This window comes from Tachyglossus aculeatus, chromosome Y4 (assembly GCF_015852505.1).
Source record: "Tachyglossus aculeatus isolate mTacAcu1 chromosome Y4, mTacAcu1.pri, whole genome shotgun sequence".
NCBI classification, from domain to species: domain Eukaryota; kingdom Metazoa; phylum Chordata; class Mammalia; order Monotremata; family Tachyglossidae; genus Tachyglossus; species Tachyglossus aculeatus.
The window spans coordinates 5,978,107-6,000,406 of NC_052096.1; the positions used below are offsets into that span (position 1 = coordinate 5,978,107).

The 22,300-nt window shown below is 54.1% G+C and overlaps 1 protein-coding gene across 1 annotated transcript in view; it reads left to right on the forward strand.

Annotated features, from left to right (window-relative positions):
- Nucleotides 1–283: 283 nt before the first annotated feature.
- Nucleotides 284–22,300, forward strand: part of LRRC71 (leucine rich repeat containing 71) — a gene marked incomplete at its 5' end in the record, with an annotated part of 34,156 nt that continues 12,139 nt past the window's right edge. Inside the window, 11 exons of the mRNA XM_038768254.1 lie at nt 284–587; nt 5,865–6,002; nt 6,835–6,960; nt 9,550–9,625; nt 9,746–9,820; nt 11,269–11,340; nt 12,765–12,924; nt 14,290–14,373; nt 16,117–16,206; nt 18,688–18,819; nt 20,732–20,822. Of these exons, the coding sequence (XP_038624182.1) occupies nt 284–587; nt 5,865–6,002; nt 6,835–6,960; nt 9,550–9,625; nt 9,746–9,820; nt 11,269–11,340; nt 12,765–12,924; nt 14,290–14,373; nt 16,117–16,206; nt 18,688–18,819; nt 20,732–20,822 (1,348 nt within the window). The remainder of the gene's footprint in view (nt 588–5,864; nt 6,003–6,834; nt 6,961–9,549; nt 9,626–9,745; nt 9,821–11,268; nt 11,341–12,764; nt 12,925–14,289; nt 14,374–16,116; nt 16,207–18,687; nt 18,820–20,731; nt 20,823–22,300) is intronic.

Consider the following 22,300-nt stretch of genomic DNA (forward strand, 5'->3'; position numbering starts at 1 on the left):
TTCCCAGCCCCAAAGCTGCCTCTTCCAGGCAGGCCTCCCCCCAACTTCTCCCTCCCCTAACCTTCCGCCTCTAATTCCCAGCCCCAAAGCTGCCTCTTCCAGGCAGGCCTCCCCCCCAACTTCTCCCTCCCCTAACCTTCCGCCTCTAATTCCCAGCCCCAGAGTTGCCTCTTCCAGGCAGGCCTCCCCCCAACTTCTCCCTCCCCTAACCTTCCGCCTCTAATTCCCAGCCCCAGAGTTGCCTCTTCCAGGCAGGCCTCCCCCCAACTTCTCCCTCCCCTAACCTTCCACCTCTAATTCCCAGCCCCAGAGTTGCCTCTTCCAGGCAGGCCTCCCCCCCACTTCTCCCTCCCCTCGCCCTCCTGCCTCTAATTCCCTTCCCACCCACCCACCGACGGCAGCCCCAGAGCTGCCTCTTCCAGGCAGGCCTCCCACCCCCCCACACCTAAGGACGGGTCCGGAAAGGGGTCCGGGGCGCGGGGCCGGGCGGGATCGATCCGGGTCGATGGGGCGGAAGGGGGAGAAGGCGGCCAGGGACAAGCTGGCCAGCCTGGCCCCGGTCTGCGAGGAGGAGCCCAAAAATCCAGGTAACGCTCTGGACTGTGAGCCCACTGTTGGGTAGGGACTGTCTCTCTACGTTGCCAATTTGTACTTCCCAAGCGCTTAGTACAGTGCTCTGCACATAGTAAGCGCTCAATAAATACGATTGTTGATGATGATGATGATGAGAGGACAGGAGGACGGGAAGACGGGGCCTGGGGCGGCCTAGTGGCAAGACCCCAGCCTTGGGAGTCAGAGGACTTGGGCTGAGCGACCTTGGGTAAGTCGCTTCCCTGGGCCTCGGTTCCCTCATCTGGAAAACGGGGGTGAAGACTGGGAGCCCCATGTGGGACAGCGTGCCCCGGTGGAAAGAGCCCGGGCTTGGGCGTCAGAGGTCCTGGGTTCAAATCCTGGCTCCACCAACTGTCAGCTGTGGGACTTTGGGCAAGTCACGTAGCTTCTCTGTGCCTCAGTTGCCTCATCTGTAAAATGCGGATTAAGACTACGAGCCCCACGTGGGACAACCTGATCACCTTGTATCCTCCCCAGTGCTTAGAACAGTGCTTGGCACCTAGTAAGCGCTTAACAAATGCCATTATTATTATTATTAGTAGTAGTAGTTTGTATTCATTCCATCGTATTTATTGAGCGCTTACTGTGTGCGGAGCACTGGACTAAGCGCTTGGGAAGGACAATCCAGCAACAGATAGAGACGGTCCCTACCCAACAACGGGCCACAGTCTAGAAGGGGGAGACAAACCTCAAAACAGAACAACTAGACGGGTGTCAATACCAACAGAACTCACTCATTCATTCGATCATATTTATTGAGCGCTTACTGTGTGCAGAGCACTGGACCAAGCGCTTGGAAAGTACAATTCAACAACCGAGGAGCCCCCTTCAACTCCATTTAAATGATAAATAATAATGGCATTTATTAATAATGATGGCATTTATTAAGTGCTTACTATGTGCAAAGCACTGTTCCAAGCACTGGGGTGGTTACAAGGTGATCAGGTTGTCCCACGGGGGGCTCCCAGTCTTCATCCCCATTTTACAGATTAGGTCACTGAGGCTCAGAGAAGTGAAGTGACTTGCCCATAGTCACCCAGCTGACAATTGGCGGAGCCGGGATTTGAACCCATGACCTCTGACTCCAAAGCCCGGGCTCTTTCCACTGAGCCACGCTGCTTCTCCAGTTGTCAGCACTTATCATCATCATCATCAATCGTATTTATTGAGCGCTTACTGTGTGCAGAGCACTGGACTAAGCGCTTGGGAAGTACAAATTGGCAACATATAGAGACAGTCCCTACCCAACAGTGGGCTCACAGTCTAAAAGGGGGAGACAGAGACTTATATTTATTGAGCACTTATAGCTATATATTCATTCATTCATTCATTCAATCGTATTTATTGAGCGCTTACTGTGTGCAGAGCACTGGACTAAGCGCTTGGGAAGGGCAAGTCGGCAACATATAGAGACGGTCCCTACCCGACAGCGGGCTCACAGTCTGGAAGGGGGAGACGGATGACGAAGCAAAACATGTGGACAGGATGGTATCCATCCCAGCGCTTAGTACAGTGCCTGGCACGTAACAAATACCATCATTATTATTATTATTATAAGACAACAATAAATCTGGGCGGGCCCAAGGCCTCTTCCACGTGCCGTCCCCTGGTGAACTGAGGCCTGGGCTCACCCGGGGAGGAGGGGTTTTTGTGGTTCGAGGGGCGAGGGGCTGGGGGTCTTTCTTTCCCCCTTCCTTCATTCGTTCTTCAATCGTATTTATTGAGCGCTTACTGTGTGCAGAGCGCTGGACTAAGCGCTTGGGAAGTACAAGTCGGCAACAGATAGAGACGGTCCCCACCCGACAATGGGCTCATCTTCATCCCCCACCTCCCCACAGAGAAGCAGCGTGGCTCAGTGGAAAGAGCCCGGGCTGGGAAGCCAGAGGTCATGGGTTCTAATCCCGGCTCCGCCGTTTGGCAGCTGGGGGACTTTGGACAAGTCGCTTCTCTGGGCCTCGGTGACTTCATCTGTCAAATGGGGACGACCCGATGACCTTGGGTCTCCCCCAGCGCTTAGAACGGTGCTTAATAATAATAATAATATCATTTATTAAGCGCTTACTATGTGCAAAGCACTGTTCTAAGCGCTGGGGAGGTGACAAGGTGATCAGGTTGTCCCATGGGGGGCTCACAGTCTTCATCCCCATTTTTCAGATGAGGTCACTGAGGCCCAGAGAATCAATCAATCAATCGTATTTATTGAGCGCTTACTGTGTGCAGAGCACTGTACTGAGCGCCTAAGAGAAGTGAAGTGACTTGCCCGAAGTCACCCGGCTGACAATTGGCGCAGCCGGGATTTGAACCCATGACCTCTGACTCCAAAGCCCGGGCTCTTTCCACTGAGCCACGCGGCTTCTCCTAGTAACGCGTAGAGGTGGACGACAAGGTAGAGTAGGATGAGGACAAGGAGGTGGAAGACGACAAGAGGGGTAAGATAATAATAATAATAATGATGGTATTTGTTAAGCGCTTACTATGTGCAAAGCACTGTTCTAAGCGCTGGGGAGGTGACAAGGTGATCAGGTTGTCCCACGGGGGGCTCACAGTCTTCATCCCCATTTTTCAGATGAGGTCACTGAGGCCCAGAGAATCAATCAATCGTATTTATTGAGCGCTTACTGTGTGCAGAGCTCTGTACTAAGCGCTTAAGAGAAGTGAAGTGACTTGCCCAAAGTCACCCGGCTGAAAATTGGTGAAGCCGGGATTTTAACCCATGACCTCTGACTCCAAAGCCCGGGCTCTTTCCACTGAGCCACGCGGCTTCTCCTAGTAACACGTAAAGGTGGACGACAAGGTAGAGTAGGATGAGGACAAGGAGGTGGAAGATGACAAGAGGGGTAAGATAATAATAATAATAATAATAATAACAATGGTATTCATTAAGCACTTACTATGTGCAAAGCACTGTTATAATAATAATAATAATGGCATTTATTAAGCACTTACTATGTGCAAAGCACTGTTATAATAATAATAATGATGGCATTTGTTAAGTGCTTACTATGTGCAAAGCACTGTTCTAAGCGCTGAGGAGGTTACACGGTGATCAGGTTGTCCCACGGGGGGCTCACAGTTTTAATCCCCATTTTCCAGATGAGGTCACTGAGGCCCAGAGAAGTGAAACGACTTGCCCAAAGTCACCCGGCTGACAGTTGGCGGAGCCGGAATTTGAACCCATGACCTCTGACTCCAAAGCCCGGGCTCCTTCCACTGAGCCACGCTGCTTCTCTAAGATGAGGTGATTTCAAATCCCGGCTCCGCTACCTGTCAGCCAGGTGACTTTGGGCAAGTCACTTCACTTCTCTGGGCCTCAGTGACCTCATCTGGAAAATGGGGGTGAAGACTGGGAGCCCCACGTGGAACAACCTCATCACCTTGTATCCCCCCGGTGCTTAGAACGGTGCTTTGCACATAGTAAGCGCTTAACAAATGCCATCATTATTATTTTTTTTAATGGCATTTATTAAGCGCTTACTATGTGCAAAGCACCGTTCTAAGCGCTGGGGAAGTTACAAGGTGATCAGGTTGTCCCACAGGGGGCTCACAGTCTTAATCCCCATTTTACAGATAGGGAACTGAGGCACAGAGAAGTGAAGTGACTTGCCCAAAGTCACCCAGCTGACAAGTGGCGGAGCCAGGATTTGAACCCACGACCTCTGACTCCAAAGCCCGGGCTCTTTCCACTGAGCCACGCTGCTTCTCTAATTATTATTATGAGGTGGATGACAAGGAGACTGTGAGCCCACTGTCGGGTAGGGACCGTCTCTAGATGTTGCCAACTTGGACGTCCCAAGCGCTTAGTCCAGTGCTCTGCACACAGTAAGCGCTCAATAAATACGATTAAATGAATGAATGGATGAGGGGGACAAGGAGGAGGAGGAAGAGGACGGGGAGCAGGGAGGAGGGGGACAAAGACGAAGAGGAGAAGAACAAAAATAATGACATTGGAGACCAGAAAGAAGAGAAGGACAATGGGGGCGACGAGGAAGACAGAAACTAAGAGAAGAACAAAGACTATGACGGTGCTTCCCGAGCGCTTAGCCCAGTGCCCTGCACACAGTAAGCGCTCAATAAATACGATCGAATGAATGAATAGGAAGCGCTTAACACATCCCATCGTTGGTGTTATTACTTCCATTAAAATCAATTAAGGGTGAAGTTCAAAGTGCGGAAGTGACACCGAAGGGAGAGGGAGGGGGGAGAGAAGATGAAGGCTTAATTGGATTCCCTTCAAGGCCCTACTGATGATGATGATGGTATTTGTTAAGCACTTACTATGTGCAAAGCACTGTTCTAAGCGCTGGGGGGATACAAGGTGATCAGGTTGCCCCACGGGGGGCTCACAGTCTTAATCCCCATTTTCCAGATGAGGGAACTGAGGCCCAGAGAAGTGAAGTGACTTGCCCAAAGTCACACAGCTGACAGTTGGCAGGGCCGGGATTTGAACCCATGACCTCTGACTCCAAAGCCCGGGCTCTTATCTGCTGAGCCACGCTGCTTCTCTACTGAGAGCTCGCCTCCTCCAGGAGGCCTTCCCAGACTGAGCCCCTTCCTTCCCCTCCCCCTCGTCCCCCTCTCCATCCCCCCCATCTTACCTCCTTCCCTTCCCCACAGCACCTGGATATATGTATATATGTTTGTACAGATTTATTACTCTATTTATTTATTTTATTTGTACATATCTATTCTATTTATTTTATTTTGTTAGTATGTTTGGTTTTGTTCTCTGTCTCCCCCTTTTAGACTGTGAGCCCACTGTTGGGTAGGGACTGTCTCTAGATGTTGCCAGCTTGGACTTCCCAAGCGCTTAGTCCAGTGCTCTGCACATAGTAAGCGCTCAATAAATACGATTGATGATGATGATGATGATGATGATAGCACCTCTTGGTTGAGGATGTGATTTTAAAAAGGCTTTGGAAGTAGGAAGAGTGGTGGTCTGTGTGGATGTACTAATAATCGTATTAATAATTGTGGTATCTCTTAAATGCTTCCCCACAGCACCTGTATATATGTTTGTACATATTTATTACTCTATTTATTTTACTTGTCCATATCTATTCTATTTATTTTATTTTGTTAGTATGTTTGGTTTTGTTCTCGGTCTCCCCCGTTTAGACTGTGAGCCCACTGTTGGGTAGGGACTGTCTCTCTATGTTGCCAACTTGGACTTCCCAAGCGCTTAGTGCAGTGCTCTGCACACAGTAAGCGCTCAATAAATACAATTGATTGATTGATTGATTGATTGATTCCAGAGGAATACCAGTGCTCCGGGATCCTGGAGCAGGACTTCGTGGAGCTCTGCACCTTGACGGGCTACACGGACTTCCCCAGGGTGGTCCTCCGTCCCCACCCCACCGTCCCCCTGGGCCTGGACCGCCCGGGGCCTTCTGGTGAGGGGTCGGGGGTCACCCCCGCTCGACCCTCTCTTACCAGCCGCCCCCCAAGAGACGGGTATATGTTGCCAACTTGTACTTCCCAAGCACTTAGTACAGTGCTCTGTACACAGTAAGCGCTCAATAAATACAATTGATTGATTGATTGAGGGCCCCCCCAACCCAGAGGAGCAGAGAAGCAGCATGGCCTAATGGTTAATAACAATAATATGGACATTTATTAAGCACTTACTATGTGCAAAGCACTGTTCTAAGCGCTGGCGAGCTTACAAGGTGATCAGGTTGCCCCATGTGGGGCTCACAGTCTTCACCCCCATTTTCCAGATGAGGTCACTGAGGCCCAGAGCTGTTGCCCAAAGTCACACAGCTGACTAGTAATAATAATAAATAATAGTAATAATAATAACGACGGCATTGATTACGCGCTTACTACGTGCCAAGCTCTGTTCTAAGCGCTGGGGAGGTTACAAGGCGATCGGGTGGTCCCACGGGGGGCTCACGGTCTTCATCCCCATTTGACAGATGAGGCCCAGAGAAGTGACGTGACTCGCCCAAAGTCACCCAGCCGACGAGTGGCAGAGCTGGGATTTGAACCCATGACCCCTGACACCAAAGCCCGGGCTCTTTCCACTGAGCCACGCCGCTTCACTAACAAATGCCAAAAAAGAAAAAAAATAATCCAACTCCCAGGGGGGCTCATCTCGACCACCCTCCCACCGCTTCCCCCGCGTGCGAGGGAGCGCTTTGTGGGAGCGGGAGCGAAAGGGGTCGGGGTTTTGGGGGTCCCCCCGCCCCCAGCCCCTGATGGACACGGTTTTTCCTGGTCCAGAGGAGCTGGATTCCCAGGGGACGACCCTTTCCCAGATCCAGAGCAAATACACCTTCTTCCGGCCCTGCATCCAGGTCGAGCAGGATCAGGACGACCCCAGAACCACGCGGGAAATCTTCATCCGGGGTCAGTCCTTCTCCCCCCCCTGCACTCCGGGGGTCCGTCAGTCAGTCCGTCCGTCCTATTTATTGAACGCTTACCGTGTGCCGCACACTGGCCTAAGCCCTCGGGAGAGGCCGACAGAACAACAGACGCACTCCTCGGTTCCCTCATCTGTAAAAAACAGATTATTATTAACAAATTATTACTCTATTTATTTATTACTCTATTTAGAGAAGCAGTGTGGCTCAGTGGAAAGAGCCCGGGCTTTGGAGTCGAAGGTCCTGGGTTCAAACCCCAGCTCCGCCAATTGTCAGCTGGGTGACTTTGGGCAAGTCACTTCACTTCTCTGGGCCTCAGTTCCCTCATCTGGAAAATGGGGATGAAGACTGGGAGCCCCCCATGGGACAGCCTGATCACCTTGTACTCTCCCCAGCGCTTAGAACAGTGCTTTCCACATAGTAAGCGCATAATAAAAGCCGTCATTATTATCATTTATTATTACTCTATTTATTTATTTATTTTATTATTACTCTACTTATTTATTTATTTCATTATAACTCTATTTATTTATTTTATTATTGCTCTATTTATTTATTTTATTGTTACTCTATTTATTTATTTATTTCATTATTGCTCTATTTATTTATTTATTTATTTTGTTGTTACTCTATTTTATTTGTACATATTTATTCTATTTCTTTTATTTTGTTAATATGTTTTGTTTTGTTCTCTGTCCCCACCCTTCTAGCCTGTGAGCCCGCTGTTGGGTAGGGACCGTCTCTATACGTTGCCAACTTGGACTTCCCAAGCGCTTAGTCCAGTGCTCTGCACACAGTAAGCGCTCAATAAATACGATTGAATGAATAAAAAACGGGGGTGAGGACGGTGAGCCCCAAGTAGGTGTCCAACCTGATTATCTGGTATCTACCCCGGCGCTTAGAACAGTGCCTGGCATCTAGTAAGTGCTTAACAAAAGAAGCAGCGTGGCTTAGTGGAAAGAGCCCGGCTTGGGAGTCGGAGGTGGTGGGTTCTAATCCCGGCTCGGCCGCTTGTCTGCCTGGGATGTTGGGCAAGACGCTTCGCTTCTCTGAGCCTCAGTTCCCTCATCTGTCAAATGGGGATAATAATAATAATAATAATAATGGCATTTATTAAGCGCTTACTATCTGCAAAGCATCATCATCATCATCATCAATCGTATTTATTGAGCGCTTACTGTGTGCAGAGCACTGTACTAAGCGCTTGGGAAGTACAAATTGGCAACGTATAGAGACAGTCCCTACCCAACAGTGGGCTCACACTGTTCTAAGCGCTGGGGAGGTGACAAGGTGATCAGGTTGTCCCACGGGGGGCTCACAGTCTTCATCCCCATTTTCCAGATGAGGTCACTGAGGCACAGAGAAGTGAAGTGACTTGCCCAAGGTCACCCAGCTGTCAATTGGCAGAGCAGGAATTCGAACCCATGACCTCTGACTCCAAATAATAATAATAATGATGGCATTTATTAAGCACTTACTATGGCATAATAATAATGGCATTTATTAAGCGCTTACTATGTGCAAAGCACTGTTCTAAGCACTGGAGAGGTTACAAGGTGATCAGGTTGTCCCACATGGGGCTCACAGTCTTAATCCCCATTTTGCAGATGAGGGAACTGAGGCACAGAGAAGTGAAGTGACTTGGCCAAAGTCACACAGCTGACAAGGGGCGGAGCCGGGATTTGAACCCATGACCTCTGACTCCAAAGTCCGGGCTCTTTCCACTGAGCCACGCTGCTTAGCCCCGGGGAGGTTACAAGGTGATCAGGTTGTCCCCCGGGGGGCTCCCAGTCTTCATCCCCATTTTCCAGATGAGGTCACTGAGGCCCAGAGAAGTGAAGTGACTTGCCCAAGGTCACCCAGCTGTCAATTGGCAGAGCAGGAATTCGAACCCATGACCTCTGACTCCAAATAATAATAATAATGATGGCATTTATTAAGCACTTACTATGGCATAATAATAATGGCATTTATTAAGCGCTTACTATGTGCAAAGCACTGTTCTAAGCACTGGAGAGGTTACAAGGTGATCAGGTTGTCCCACATGGGGCTCACAGTCTTAATACCCATTTTGCAGATGAGGGAACTGAGGCACAGAGAAGTGAAGTGACTTGGCCAAAGTCACACAGCTGACAAGGGGCGGAGCCGGGATTTGAACCCATGACCTCTGACTCCAAAGTCCGGGCTCTTTCCACTGAGCCACGCTGCTTAGCCCCGGGGAGGTTACAAGGTGATCAGGTTGTCCCCCGGGGGGCTCCCAGTCTTCATCCCCATTTTCCAGATGAGGTCACTGAGGCCCAGAGAAGTGAAGTGACTCGCCCAAAGTCACCCAGCTGACAGTTGGCGGAGCCGGGATTCGAACCCACGATCTCTGACTCCGAAGCCCGGGCTCTTTCCACCGAGCCACGCTGCCTCGCGGGATGAAGACCGCGAGCCCCACGGGGGACCAACTGATGACCTTGTATCCCCCCTACCAGCGCTTGGAACAGTGCTTGGCACACAGGAAGCGCTTAACAAGTACCATAATTAGTCATTATTATTGTGATTATTATTAATCGACTCCTTCCCTCTTCAGGGTGGAAGGTGGAAGAACGCATGTTCGGGGTGTTCAGCAAGTGTCTGCCCGCGCTGAGCCAGCTGCAGGCCATCCAGTGAGGGGCCGGGGGTCAGGGGTCAGGGGTCAGGGGGCGGAGGGGAGCCCAGGCCTGAATAATAATAATACTAATAATGTCTCTCTCTCCCCCCCCTTCCCATCCCCCCCCACCCCGCAGCCTGTGGAAGGCGGGTCTCACCGAGGAGACCCTGGGGTCCTTCATCGCCCTGCTGCTCCGCTGCCCCACCGTCAAGTAAGTGTCTGAGTGCGTGGGTGAGGGTGGGTGTCCGTGAGGGGGTGGATGGCTACCAATCAACCTCCGCATCAGGCAGAAACTCCTCACCCTGGGCTTCAAGGCTGTCCATCCCCTCGCCCCCTCCTACCTCACCTCCCTTCTCTCTTTCTCCAGCCCAGCCCACACCCTCCGCTCCTCCGCCGCTAATCTCCTCACCGTTAGGCCTCGTTCTCGCCCATCCCGCCATCGACCCCCGGCTCACGTCATCCCCCGGGCCCGGAATGCCCCCAATCCCTCTGCCCATCCGCCAAGCTAGCTCTCTTCCTCCCTTCAAGGCCCTACTGAGAGCTCACCTCCTCCAGGAGGCCTTCCCAGACTGAGCCCCTTCCTTCCTCCCCCCCTCGTCCCCCTCTCCATCCCCCCCATTTTACCTCCTTCCCTTCCCCACAGCACCTGTATATATGGATATATGTTTGTACGTATTTATTACTCTATTTATTCATCTTACTTATACATATCTATTCCATTTATTTTATTTTGTTAGTATGTTTGGTTTTGTTCTCTGTCTCCCCCTTCTAGACTGTGAGCCCACTGTTGGGTAGGGACTGTCTCTATGTGTTGCCGACTTGCACTTCCCCAGCGCTTAGTACAGTGCTCTGCACACACTAAGTGCTCAATAAATATGATTGATTGACGGCCTTCCCACACCTTGCCCTTCTTGTCTGCTGGGTGACCTTGGGCGATCCACTTCACTTCTCTGGGCCTCAGTTCCCATATCTTCTAGACTGCAAGCCCACTGTTGGGTAGGGACCTGGGCCTCAGTTCCCATATCTCCTAGCCTGTGAGCCCACTGCTGGGTGGGGACCATCTCTAGATGTTGCCAACTTGGACTTCCCGAGCGCTTAGTCCAGTGCTCTGCACACAGTAAGTGCTCAATAAATACGATTGAATGAATGAATGAATGAATATCTGTAAAATGGGGATGAAGACTGGGGCCACATGATGACCTTGTATCCCCCCCAGTGTTTAGAACAGTGCTTGGCACATAGTAAGCACTTAACAGATACCTACTGAGAGCTCACCTCCTCCAGGAGGCCTTCCCAGACTGAGCCCCCTCCTTTCTCTCCCCCTCCGCATCCCCCCCACCTTACCTCCTTCCCCTCCCCACAGCACCTGGATATATGTATATATGTTTATACGGATTTATAACTCTATTAATTTTGTTTGTACATATTTATTCTCTTTATTTTATTGTGTTAATATGTTTTGTTATGTTGTCTGTCTCCCCCTTCTAGCCTGTGAGCCCGCTGTTGGGTAGGGACCGTCTCCAGATGTTGCCAACTTGGACTTCCCAAGCGCTTGGTCCAGTGCTCTGCACACAGTAAGCGCTCAATAAATACGACTGAATGAATGAATGAATACGATTGAATGAATAACTGCGCGCGTGCGCGTGTCGCCCCCTACAGGACGGTGTCCCTGGAGGGGAACCCGCTGCCCGAGGAGCCCTTCCACCGGCTGCTGCAGGCCGAGGACCTCAAGTGAGAGACCAGGCCCCGCCCCCTCCCCGCCCCGGGATTGGCCAGGGGTGGACACGCCCCCTCCAGCGATTGGACGCGAGCCACGCCCCCTTCCTGGGATTGGCCGCGCCCCAGTCTTCAGGGATTAGCCACGCCCCCTCCTTTGATTGGCCGTACCGCCTTCCGGTGTTAGCCACACCCCCTTTCTGGGTTTGGCCGCACCCCCCCGGTCTCCAGGGATTAGCCACGCCCCCTCCTGTGATTGGCCGTACCCCTTTCAGGTGTTATCCACGCCCCCTTCCAGGGATTGGTCGCACCCCCCCGTCTCCAGGGATTAGCCACGCCCCCTCCCGTGATTGGCCGTCCTCCAGGTGTTGGCCACGCCCCTTCCCGTGATTGGTCGCGCCCCAGTCTCCAGGGTTTAGCCAGGCCCCCTTCTTTAATTGGCCCTACCCCCTTACAGGTGTTAGCCACTCCCCCTTCCTGGGATTGGCCGCACCCCCCATCATCAATCATATTTATTGAGCGCTTACTGTGTGCAGAGCACTGTACTAAACGCTTAGTTTCCAGGGGTTAGCCACGTCCCCTCCTGTAATTGGCCACCCTGCATGTGTTGGCCACGCCCCTTCCTGGGATTGGTCGCACTCCCCCCCGCCCCCCACCAGCCTCAGGGATTAGCCATACCCCCCTTTTTTAATGGTATTTATCAAGCCGCACCCCGGCCTCCAGTTCCTAGCCACGCCCCTTTCCCGTGAATGACCGGCCCCAGGTGTTGGCCCCGCCTCTTTCCTGTGATTGGCCGCACCCCGCCGGCCTCCAGGTACTAGCCACGGCCCTTCCCATGATTGGCCGCCCTCCAGGTCTTAACCACGCCCCTCCTGTGATTGGCCGGCCCCCAGGTGCTGGCCCCGCCCCTTTCCTGCGATTGGCCGCAGGCCCAGCCTCCCGGTACTAGCCACGCCCCCCCTGTGATTGGCCGCCCTCCAGGCCCTAGCCACGCCCCTCCTGTAATTGGCCGGCCTCCCGGTGCTGGCCCCTCCCCTTTCCTGTGATTGGCCGCAGGCCCAGTATCCAGGGTCTTAGCCACGCCCCCTCCTGTGATTGGCCGGGCCCAGGTGTTGGCCCCGCCCCTTTCCCGTGATCGGCCGACTTCCAGCGGTTAGCCACGCCCCTCCTGTGATTGGCCGGCCTCCAGGTCTTGGCCCCGCCCCGTTCCCGTGATTGGCCGCAGGCCCAGCCTCCAGTTACTAGCAACGCCCCCTCGCCATGATTGGGTCGCCCTCCTGCCGTTAGCCACGCCCCCTACCTGTGATTGGTCGGGCCCCGGGTGCTGTCCCCGCGCCTCCCTCCGCGCGGACCAATCCCGGGGCCGTCCCCGCCCCCCCGTGTGACGTGTGTCCCCCGGCGGCGCCTCCCATTGGCCGGTCCGTCCGTCCGTCCGTCAGCCTGCTGCACCTGTCGCTGCGGAACAACGCGCTGAGCGCGCGGGGGTCGCTGCTCCTGGGCCGGGCGCTCTCGTCGCTGCGCAGAGCCGACCGCAGCCTCGTCTCCCTCAACCTCAGCTACAACCGCATCGGCGACGACGGAGCCGCCCACCTCGCCCACGTCAGGGGCCCGGGGCCGTGGGGAGGGAGGGCTGCAGCGGGGGAGGGAGGCTGCAGCGGGGGAGGGAGGCTGCAACAGGGGAGGTTGCATGGTGGGAGGCTGCACCAGGGGAGGTTGCATGGTGGGAGGCTGCACCAGGGGAGGCCGCAGGGTGGGAGGCTGTGGGAGGGGAGGCTACGGGGATGGAGGCTGCAACAGGGGAGGCTAAGGGGTTGGAGGTTGCATGGTGGGAGGCTGCAGCAGGGGAAGCTGCAGGAGGGGAGGTTGCATGGTGGGAGGCTGCAGCAGGGGAGGCTACGGGAGGAGAGGCTACAGGGTGGGAGGCTGCGGGAGGAGATGGAGACTGCAGCAGGGGAGTCTACGGGGGGAGGCTGCGGGGTTGGAGGCCACGGGGGGGAGGCTGTGGGAGGGAAGGCTACGGGGATGGAGGCTGCGGGAGGGGGAGGCTATGGGGTTGGAGGCCGCGGGACCGGAGGCTGTAGGAGGGGAGGTTAAGGGGTTGGAGGTGGCATGGTGGGAGGCTGCAGCAGGGGAGGCTAAAGGGTGGGAGGCTGCGAGGGGGGAGGCTGCGGGATGGTGAGGCTATGGGGCTGGAGGCCGCGGGAGGGGGAGGCTACGGGGTTGGAGGTTGCACGGTGGGAGGCCGCGGGGGGTGAGGCTGTGGGAAAGGAAGCAGCAGCAGAGGAGGCTACGGGGTGGGAGGCTGCAGGGTGGGAGCCCGCGGGAGAGGAGGCTGTAGGGTGGGAGGCTGTGGGAGAGGAGGCTGCAGGGTGGGAGCCCACGGGAGAGGAGGCTATAGGGTGGGAGGCTGTGGGAGAGGAGGCTACAGGGTGGGAGGTTGTGGGAGGGTGGGAGGCTGTGGGAGAGGAGGCTACAGGGTGGGAGGCCGTAGGAGGGGAGACTGTGGTGGAGGAGGCTACGGGGTTGGAGGCTGCAGGGTGGGGGGCTACAGGGTGGGAGCCCACGGGAGAGGAGGCTATAGGGTGGGAGGCTGTGGGAGAGGAGGCTATAGGGTGGGAGGTTGTGGGAGGGTGGGAGGCTGTGGGAGAGGAGGCTACAGGGTGGGAGGCCGTAGGAGGGGAGACTGTGGTGGAGGAGGCTACGGGGTTGGAGGCTGCATGGTGGGGGGCTACAGGGTGGGAGGCTGCAGGGTGGGAGCCCACGGGAGAGGAGGCTATAGGGTGGGAGGCTGCGGGAGAGGAGGCTACAGGGTGGGAGGCAGTAGGAGGGGAGACTGTGGAGGAGAAGGCTACGGGGTTGGAGGCTGCACGGTGGGGGGCTGTGGGAGAGGAGGCCACAGGGTGGGCCGGGCCGGGCCGGGCCGATGGCGGGCACCGAGGCCCCGTCTTCCCCTTGCCCGCCCAGGGTCTGCGGCTGAACCGGTCCCTGCTGTCCCTGTCCCTGGCGCACAACCACATCGGAGATGCCGGCGCGCTCAGCCTCGCCCAGGTACCCAAACCGGGCACGGCGGGCACAGCGGGCACAGCGGGGGAGCCTCCTCACCCTCCGCGGGGCCCCGCCACCACTGCCTGCGAGCAGGGCGGCGTGCCTGGGGCGCTCACTGTGTGCTAAGCGCTTGGGAGAGTCCACTACGACGATAGAGCGGGCCTCGCCCATGCGGCCTCCCAGCCTCCGGTGGGGAAGGGGAGGAAAAGGGCCGGTGGGCGCTTGGAAGGAGCTTGGAAGGGTGGGATGCGTTCAGTCGATCCTATTCAATCAATCGATCGTATTTATTGAGCTCTTCCCAGGTGCAGAGCGCTCGGGGGACGACAATCCAACAATCCAGCGGAGCAGTGCCGGGATGAGGAAGCGGCACGGCTCAGTGGCGAGAGCCTAGCCTCGGGGGTCAGAGGTTGTGGGTTCTAATTCCGGCTCCACCGCATAATAATAATAATAATAATAATAATGGCGTTTAGTAAGTGCCTACTATGTGCACAGCACTGTTCTAAGCGCTGGGGAGGTTACAGAGTGATCAGGTTGTCCCACGGGGGGGCTCACAGTCTTCATCCCTGTTTTCCAGATGAGGTCACTGAGGCCCAGAGAAGTGAAGTGACTTGCCTAAATAGTCACCCAGCTGACAAGTGGCAGAGCTGGGATTTGAACCCGTGACCTCTGACTCCAAAGCCCAGGCTCTTTCCACTGAGCCACGCTGCTGTCGGCTGTGTGACCTTGGGCCAGTCGCTTCATTTCCCTGGGCCTCAGTTCCCTCATCTGTCAAATGGGGCTGAAGACTGGGAGCCCCCCATGGGACAACCTAACCACCTTGTATCCACCCCTGGCGCTTAGAACAGTGCTTGGCACATAGTAAGCGCATAGTAAGTGCTTAACAATAACAAAGAGAAGCATCGTGGCTCGGTGGCAACAGCCCAGGCTTGGGACTCGGAGGTCATGGGTTCTAATCCCGTCCCCGCCCCATGTCTGCTGTGTGACCTCGGGCAAGTCACTTCGCTTAGAGAAGCAGCATGGCTCAGTGGAAAGAGCAGGGGCTTTGGAGTCAGAGGTCATGGGTTCAAATCCCAGCTCCGCCAATTGTCAACCGTGTGACTTTGGGCAAGTCACTTCTCTGTGCCTCAGTGACCTCATCTGTAAAATGGGGATGAAGACTGGGAGCCCCCCGTGGGACAACCTGATCACCTTGTAACCTCCCCAGCGCTTAGAACAGTGCTTTGCACATAGTAAGCGCTAATAAATGCCATCGTTATTCTCTGTGCCTCAGTGACCTCATCTGGAAAATGGGGGTGAAGACTGTGAGCCCCCCCGTGGGACAACCTGATCACCTTGTAACCTCCCCGGCGCTTAGAACAGTGCTTTGCACATAGTAAGAGCTTAATAAATGCCATCGCTGTTCTCTGTGCCTCAGTGACCTCATCTGGAAAATGGGGATGAAGACTGTGAGCCCCCTGTGGGACAACCTGATCACCTTGTAACCTCCCCGGTGCTTAGAACAGTGCTTGGCACATAGTAAGGGTTTGACAGAGACCATGGTGAAGGTGCTGAGGCAGTAAGGTGGGCTGTAGACTGCGAGCCCGCTGTTGGGTAGGGACCGTCTCTAGATGTTGCCAACTTGGACTTCCCAAGCGCTTAGTCCAGTGCTCTGCTCACAGTAAGCGCTCAATAAATACGATTGAATGAACGGGCGGGGGGCCGGCGGCCCCTCGGGTGACGGATGTCGGGGTGACGTGTGTCGGGCAGGTGCTGCACCCCTTCGAGCTGACCCACACCGAGGTGGTGGAGCGCCGCAGGCTCTTGCTGGACAAGGAGACGCAGGACCGGCTGCGCTCGGTGAGGCCGGGGGGCGTAATCGGAATAATTATAATAATAATAATAATAATAATGGTATTTGTTGAGCACTAACTATGTGCCAAGCACTGTTCTAAGCGCTGGGGAGGTTAAAAGGTGATCAGCTGGTCCCCCGGGGGGATCCCGGCCTTCATCCCCATTTGACAGATGAGGCCCAGAGAAGTGAAACGACTTGGCCTAAGTCACCCAGCTGACAAGGGGCGGAACTGGGATTTGAACCCATGGCCTCGGACTCCCAAGCCTGGGCTCTTTCCACTGAGCCACGCTGCTTCTGTCTCTATATGTTGCCAATTTGTACTTCCCAAGCGCTTAGTACAGTGCTCTGCACATAGTAAGCGCTCAATAAATATGATTGATGATGATGATGATGCTTCTCTAGAGGCATGGGGGGTAATGGGGGGCACGGGGGGGCGGTGGGAGTTGGGCTGGGGGGAATGGGAGCCGGGGGGCTGGGAGGGGATGGATGGGAATTGGGGGGCTGGGGGGAATGGGAGCTGGGGGGCCGGGAGGGGATGGGAATTGGGGGGCTGGGGAGCTCAGGGCTGGGAGGCTGGGAAGCTCAAGGCTGGGGGGATGGGGGAGATTGGGGGTGGGGGCTGGGGACTGGAGGGATGGGGGGCTGGGGGCTTGGGGAGGTGGGGGGCTGGGGGTTGGAGAGCTGGGGACTGGGGGGATGGGAATTGGGGGACTGGGGGGATATGGGGGGGGTGGGGGCTGGAGGGATGGGAGCTGGGGCTGGAGGGGTGGGAACTGGGGGGCTGGGAGTTGGGCTGGGGGGAATGGGAGCCCGGGGGCTGGGAGGGGATGGGAATTGGAGGGCTGGGGGTGGGGGTCTGGGGAGCTCAGGGCTGGGGGACTGGGGGGACTGGGAGGACTGGGAGGATGGGAGCTGGGGATGGGGGGTGAGGGGCTGGAGGGCTGGGGGTTTGGGGAGGTGGGAGTTAAGCTGGGGGGAATGGGAGCTGGGGGGCTGGGAGGGGATGGGAATTGAGGGGCGGGGGGGCTGGGGGGACTGGGAGGATGGGAGCTGGGGATGGGGGGTGGGGGGCTGGAGGGCGGGGAGTTCGGGGAGGTGGGAGTTAAGCTGGGGGGAATGGGAGCTGGGGGGCTGGGGACTGAGGGGATAGGAGTTGGGGGGCTGGGGGTTAGAGGGCTGGGGGCGGTGGTCTGGGGAGCTCAGGGCTGGGGGGCTGGGAAGCTCAAGGCTCGGGGGGTGGGGCTGAGGATGGGGGGTGAGGGGCTGGGGAGCTCAGAGCTGGGGGGCTGGGGAGGGGGCTGGTAGGATGGGGGGAATGGGGAGGGGGTTGGGGAGCTGGAGGCTGAGGATTGGGGGCTGGGGGGACGGGGAAGGGGCTGGGGGACAGGGAGGCGGGGGGCGGGGGGCTGGGGAGGGGCCACCCGGGGGCCGCCGGGCCCCCCTGCGACCCCCCTTCCTCCGTGCCCAGGGCCTGGGTCCAACCTGATTTTAGCCGGTATCTACCCCAGCGCTTAGTGCAGCGCCCGGCACATAGCGAGCGCGTAAAAATTTGACGGTGATGATGACGATGATAATAATGATAGCATTTGATAAGCGCTTACTATGTGCAGAGCACCGTTCTAAGCGCTGGGGGGGATACAAGGCGATCAGTTTGCCCCCCGGGGGGCTCCCGGTCTTCATCCCCATTTGACAGATGAGGGAACTGAGGCCCAGTGAAGTGACTGGCCCAAAGTCACCCAGCTGACGAGCGGTGGAGCTGGGATTCGAACCCATGACCTCTGACTCCAAAGCCCCGGCTCTTTCCGCTGAGCCACGCTGATGATTGATTATTACGACTATCATTATCCTCTGTGATTCAAAGCCCTCACTTCGGGATTGGTTTGCGCACAAAGATAATTTCGGTTTGAAATTGTGAGCGTACCTCTGGTATCCTGCTTAAATGTTTTTCACACTGTCCTGCTCTGCCTTTGCAATCTGTGTTTCGGTGAATCCGGTTATTTGCAATTTACTTTCCTGTATCATTCATTTAGTGGTACGTAATTCATTCATTCAGTCGTATTTATTGAGCGCTTACTGTGTGCAGAGCACTGGACTAAGCGCTTGGGAAGTCCAAGTTGGCAACATCTAGAGGCGGTCCCTACCCAACAGCGGGCTCACAGCCTAGAAGGGGGAGACAGACAACAAAACAAAATGTATTAACAAAATAAATACGTACAAGTAAAATAAATAAATAGCATAATAAATATGCACAAACATATATACATATATACAGGTGCTGTGGAGAGGAGAAGGAGATAAGGCATCTGATTTGGGCTTAGTTTAGTTCCCTCCGCCCTATAGAGCTTGGGGTGTGAGCCCGCTGTCGGGTAGGGACCGTCTCTAGATGTGGCCAACTTGGACTTCCCAAGCGCTTAGTACAGTGCCCTGCACACAGTAAGCGCTCAATAAATACGATTGATTGATTGATCGATTTATTGATTCGGCAGGCCCCATCGTCCCGCCTCTCGGACCCCAGGAGCGACCGGGGGGTGCCGGGGGTCAGCAGCACGACCATCGACAAGGCGGAGAAGATGCAGGCCGCCAAAGCCACCAAGAACGCCGCCAAGAAGAAGGAGAAGGTCAGGGGGGAGGATAATAATAATAATAATAATAATAATAATAATAATAATAAATCGTATTTATTGAGCCCTTACTGTGTGCAGAGCACTGGACTAAGTGCTTGGGAAGCACAAGTGGGCAACACATAGAGACGGTCCCTACCCAACAGTGGGCTCACAGTCCAGCTTATTTCTTAAGCGCTTGCTTTGTGCCAGGCACTGTGCTAAGCGCTGGGGTGGAGGCAAGCCCATTGGGTTGGACACAGTCCCCGTGCAGCGGGGCTCGGTGGGAAGAGCCCAGGCTCGGGAGTCCGAGGTCGTGGGTTCTAATCCCGGCTCCGCCCCTCGTCAGCTGGGTGACTTTGGGTGAGTCACTTCACTTCTCTGGGCCTCAGTGACCTCCTCTGTCAAGTGGGGATGAAGACTGGGAGCCCCACGGGGGACAACCTGATCACCTTGTAACCTCCCCTGCGCTTAGAACAGTGCTTGGCACATAGGAAGCGCTTAAACAAATACCATTATTATTATTATTATTATTATTATTATTATTTGGGACAACCTGATGACCCTGTATCACCCCCAGCACTTAGAACAGTGTTTGGCACATAGTAAGCGCTTTACAAATACCATCATCATTATTATTATTATTATGTGGGACAACCTGATGACCTTGTATCCCCCCCAGTGCTTAGAACAGTGCTTGGCATATAGTAAGCGCTTACCAAATACCATCATCATTATCATTATTACGTGGGACAACTTGATGACCTTGTAACCCCCCCAGCGCTTAGAACAGTGCTTGGCACATAGGAAGCGCTTAACAAATACCATTATCATTACTATTATTACGTGGGACAACCTGATGACCTTGTATCCCCCCCAGCATTTAGAACAGTGCTTGGCACATAGTAAGCGCTTAACAAATGCCATCATCACCATTATTATTATTATTATTATTACATGGGACAACCTAATGACCTTGTAACCCACCAAGCGCTTAGAACAGTGCTTGGCACATAGTAAGCGCTTAACAAATACCATGATCATTATTATGTGGGACAACCTGATGACCTTGTATCTCCCCCAGCACTTAGAACAGTGCTTGGCACATAGTAAGCGCTTAACAAATACCATCATCATTATTATGTGGGACAACCTGATGACCTTGTATCCCCCACCCCAGCGTTTAGAACAGTGCTTGGCACATAGTAAGCGCTTAACAAATACCATCATCATTATTATGTGGGACAACCTGATGACCTTGTCTCCCCCCCAGCGCTTAGAACAGTGCTTGGCACATAGTAAGCGCTTAACAAATACCATCATCATTATTACGTGGGACAACCTGATGACCTTGTATCCCCCCCAGCGCTTAGAATAGTGCTTGGCACATAGTAAGCGCTTAACAAATACCATGATCATTATTATGTGGGACAACCTGATGACCTTGTATCCCCCCCAGCGCTTAGAACAGTGCTTGGCACATAGTAAGCGCTTAACAAATACCATCATCATCATTATTATTACATGGGACAACCTGATGACCTTGTATTCCCCCCAGTGCTTACAACAGTGCTTGGCACATAGTAAGCGCTTAACAGATACCGTCATCATTATTACGTGGGACAACCTGATGACCTTGTATCCCCCCCAGCGCTTAGAACAGTGCTTGGCACACAGTAAGCGCTTAACAAATACCGTGATCATTATTGTGGGACAACCTGATGACCTTGTATCCCCCCCCAGCGCTTAGAACAGTGCTTGGCACATAGTAAGCGCTTACCAAATGCCATCATCATCATCCCAGGTTGTAGGCATTAGGCCCCGCTGCCTCTCCTGGGTGGGGAGAGGCGGGTAGGGGGGACGGGGGGCGGGTCCCTGGTGTCCCCCCCAAGCCCGGCCCGGCCCCCCGATGTCGTTGGCGTCCAAGCAGGACACGAGCAAGAAGGAGGAGAAGCCAGTTGCCGTGACGTCCTCCATGCAGACCACCGTCAAGAAGGACGACCCCAAGGCCCCCAAAGGGAGTGAGTGCAAATGCCGGCAGGGGAGACCCCTCCCCATTCATTCATTCATTCATTCAGTTGCATTTATTGAGCGCTTAGTGGAGAAGCAGCGGGGCTCAGTGGAAAGAGCCCGGGCTTGGAGTCAGAGGGCGTGGGTTCAAATCCCAGCTCCACCAACTGTCAGCTGGGTGACTTCGGGCAAATCACTTCACTTCTCCGTGCCTCGGTGACCTCATCTGGCAAATGGGGATGAAGACTGTGAGCCCCCCGGGGGACCACCTGATCACCTTGTAACCTCCCCAGCGCTTAGAACAGTGCTTCGCTCATAGTAAGCGCTGAATAAATGCCATCATCATTATTATGGCACACAGTAAGCGCTTAACAAATACCATCATTATTATTCATTCATTCAATTGTATTTATTGAGCGCTTACTGTGTGCAGAGCACTGGACTAGGCGCTTGGGAAGTCCAAGTTGGCAACGCATAGAGACGGTCCCTACCCAACAATCAATCAATCAATCATATTTATTGAGCGCTTACTATGTGCAGAGCACTGTACTAAGCGCTTGGGAAGTACAAATTGGCAACATAGAGAGACAGTCCCTACCCAACAGCGGGGTCACAGTCTAAAAGGGGGAGACAGAGAAAAAAAAAAAACCAAACATACTAACAAAATAAAATAAATAGAATGTTTATTCTATTTATTTTATAACAGTGAGCCCAACAGTGGGCTCACAGTCTAGAACAAATACCATCATTATTATTCATTCATTCAATCGTATTTATTGAGCGCTTACTGTGTGCAGAGCACTGGACTAAGTGCTTGGGAAGTCCAAGTTGGCAACGTATAGAGACGGTCCCTACCCAACAATCAATCAATCAATCATATTTATTGAGCGCTTACTATGTGCAGAGCACTGTACTAAGTGCTTGGGAAGTACAAATTGGCAACATATAGAGACAGTCCCTACCCAACAGCGGGCTCACAGTCTAAAAGGGGGAGACAGAGAAAAAAAAAAAACCAAACATACTAACAAAATAAAATAAATAGAATATTTATTCTATTTATTTTATAACAGTGAGCCCAACAGTGGGCTCACAGTCTAGAACAAATACCATCATTATTATTCATTCATTCAGTCGTATTTATTGAGCGCTTACTGTGTGCAGAGCACTGGACTAGGCGCTTGGGAAGTCCAAGTTGGCAACATATAGAGACGGTCCGTACCCGACAGCAGGCTCACAGTCTGGAAGGGGGAGAGATTACTGGGTGCAGAGCGCTGGACTAAGCGCTTGGAAAGTCCATCACGGCTCAGTGGCCAGAGCCCGGGCTTGGGAGTCAGAGGACCTGGGTTCTAATCCCGGCTCCGCCACTTTATTCATTGTCATATTTATTGAGCGCTTACTGTGTGCAGAGCACTCGACTAAGCACTTGGGAAGTACAATATGGCAACATATAGGGATGGTCCCTACCCAACAGCGGACTCACAGTCATTCA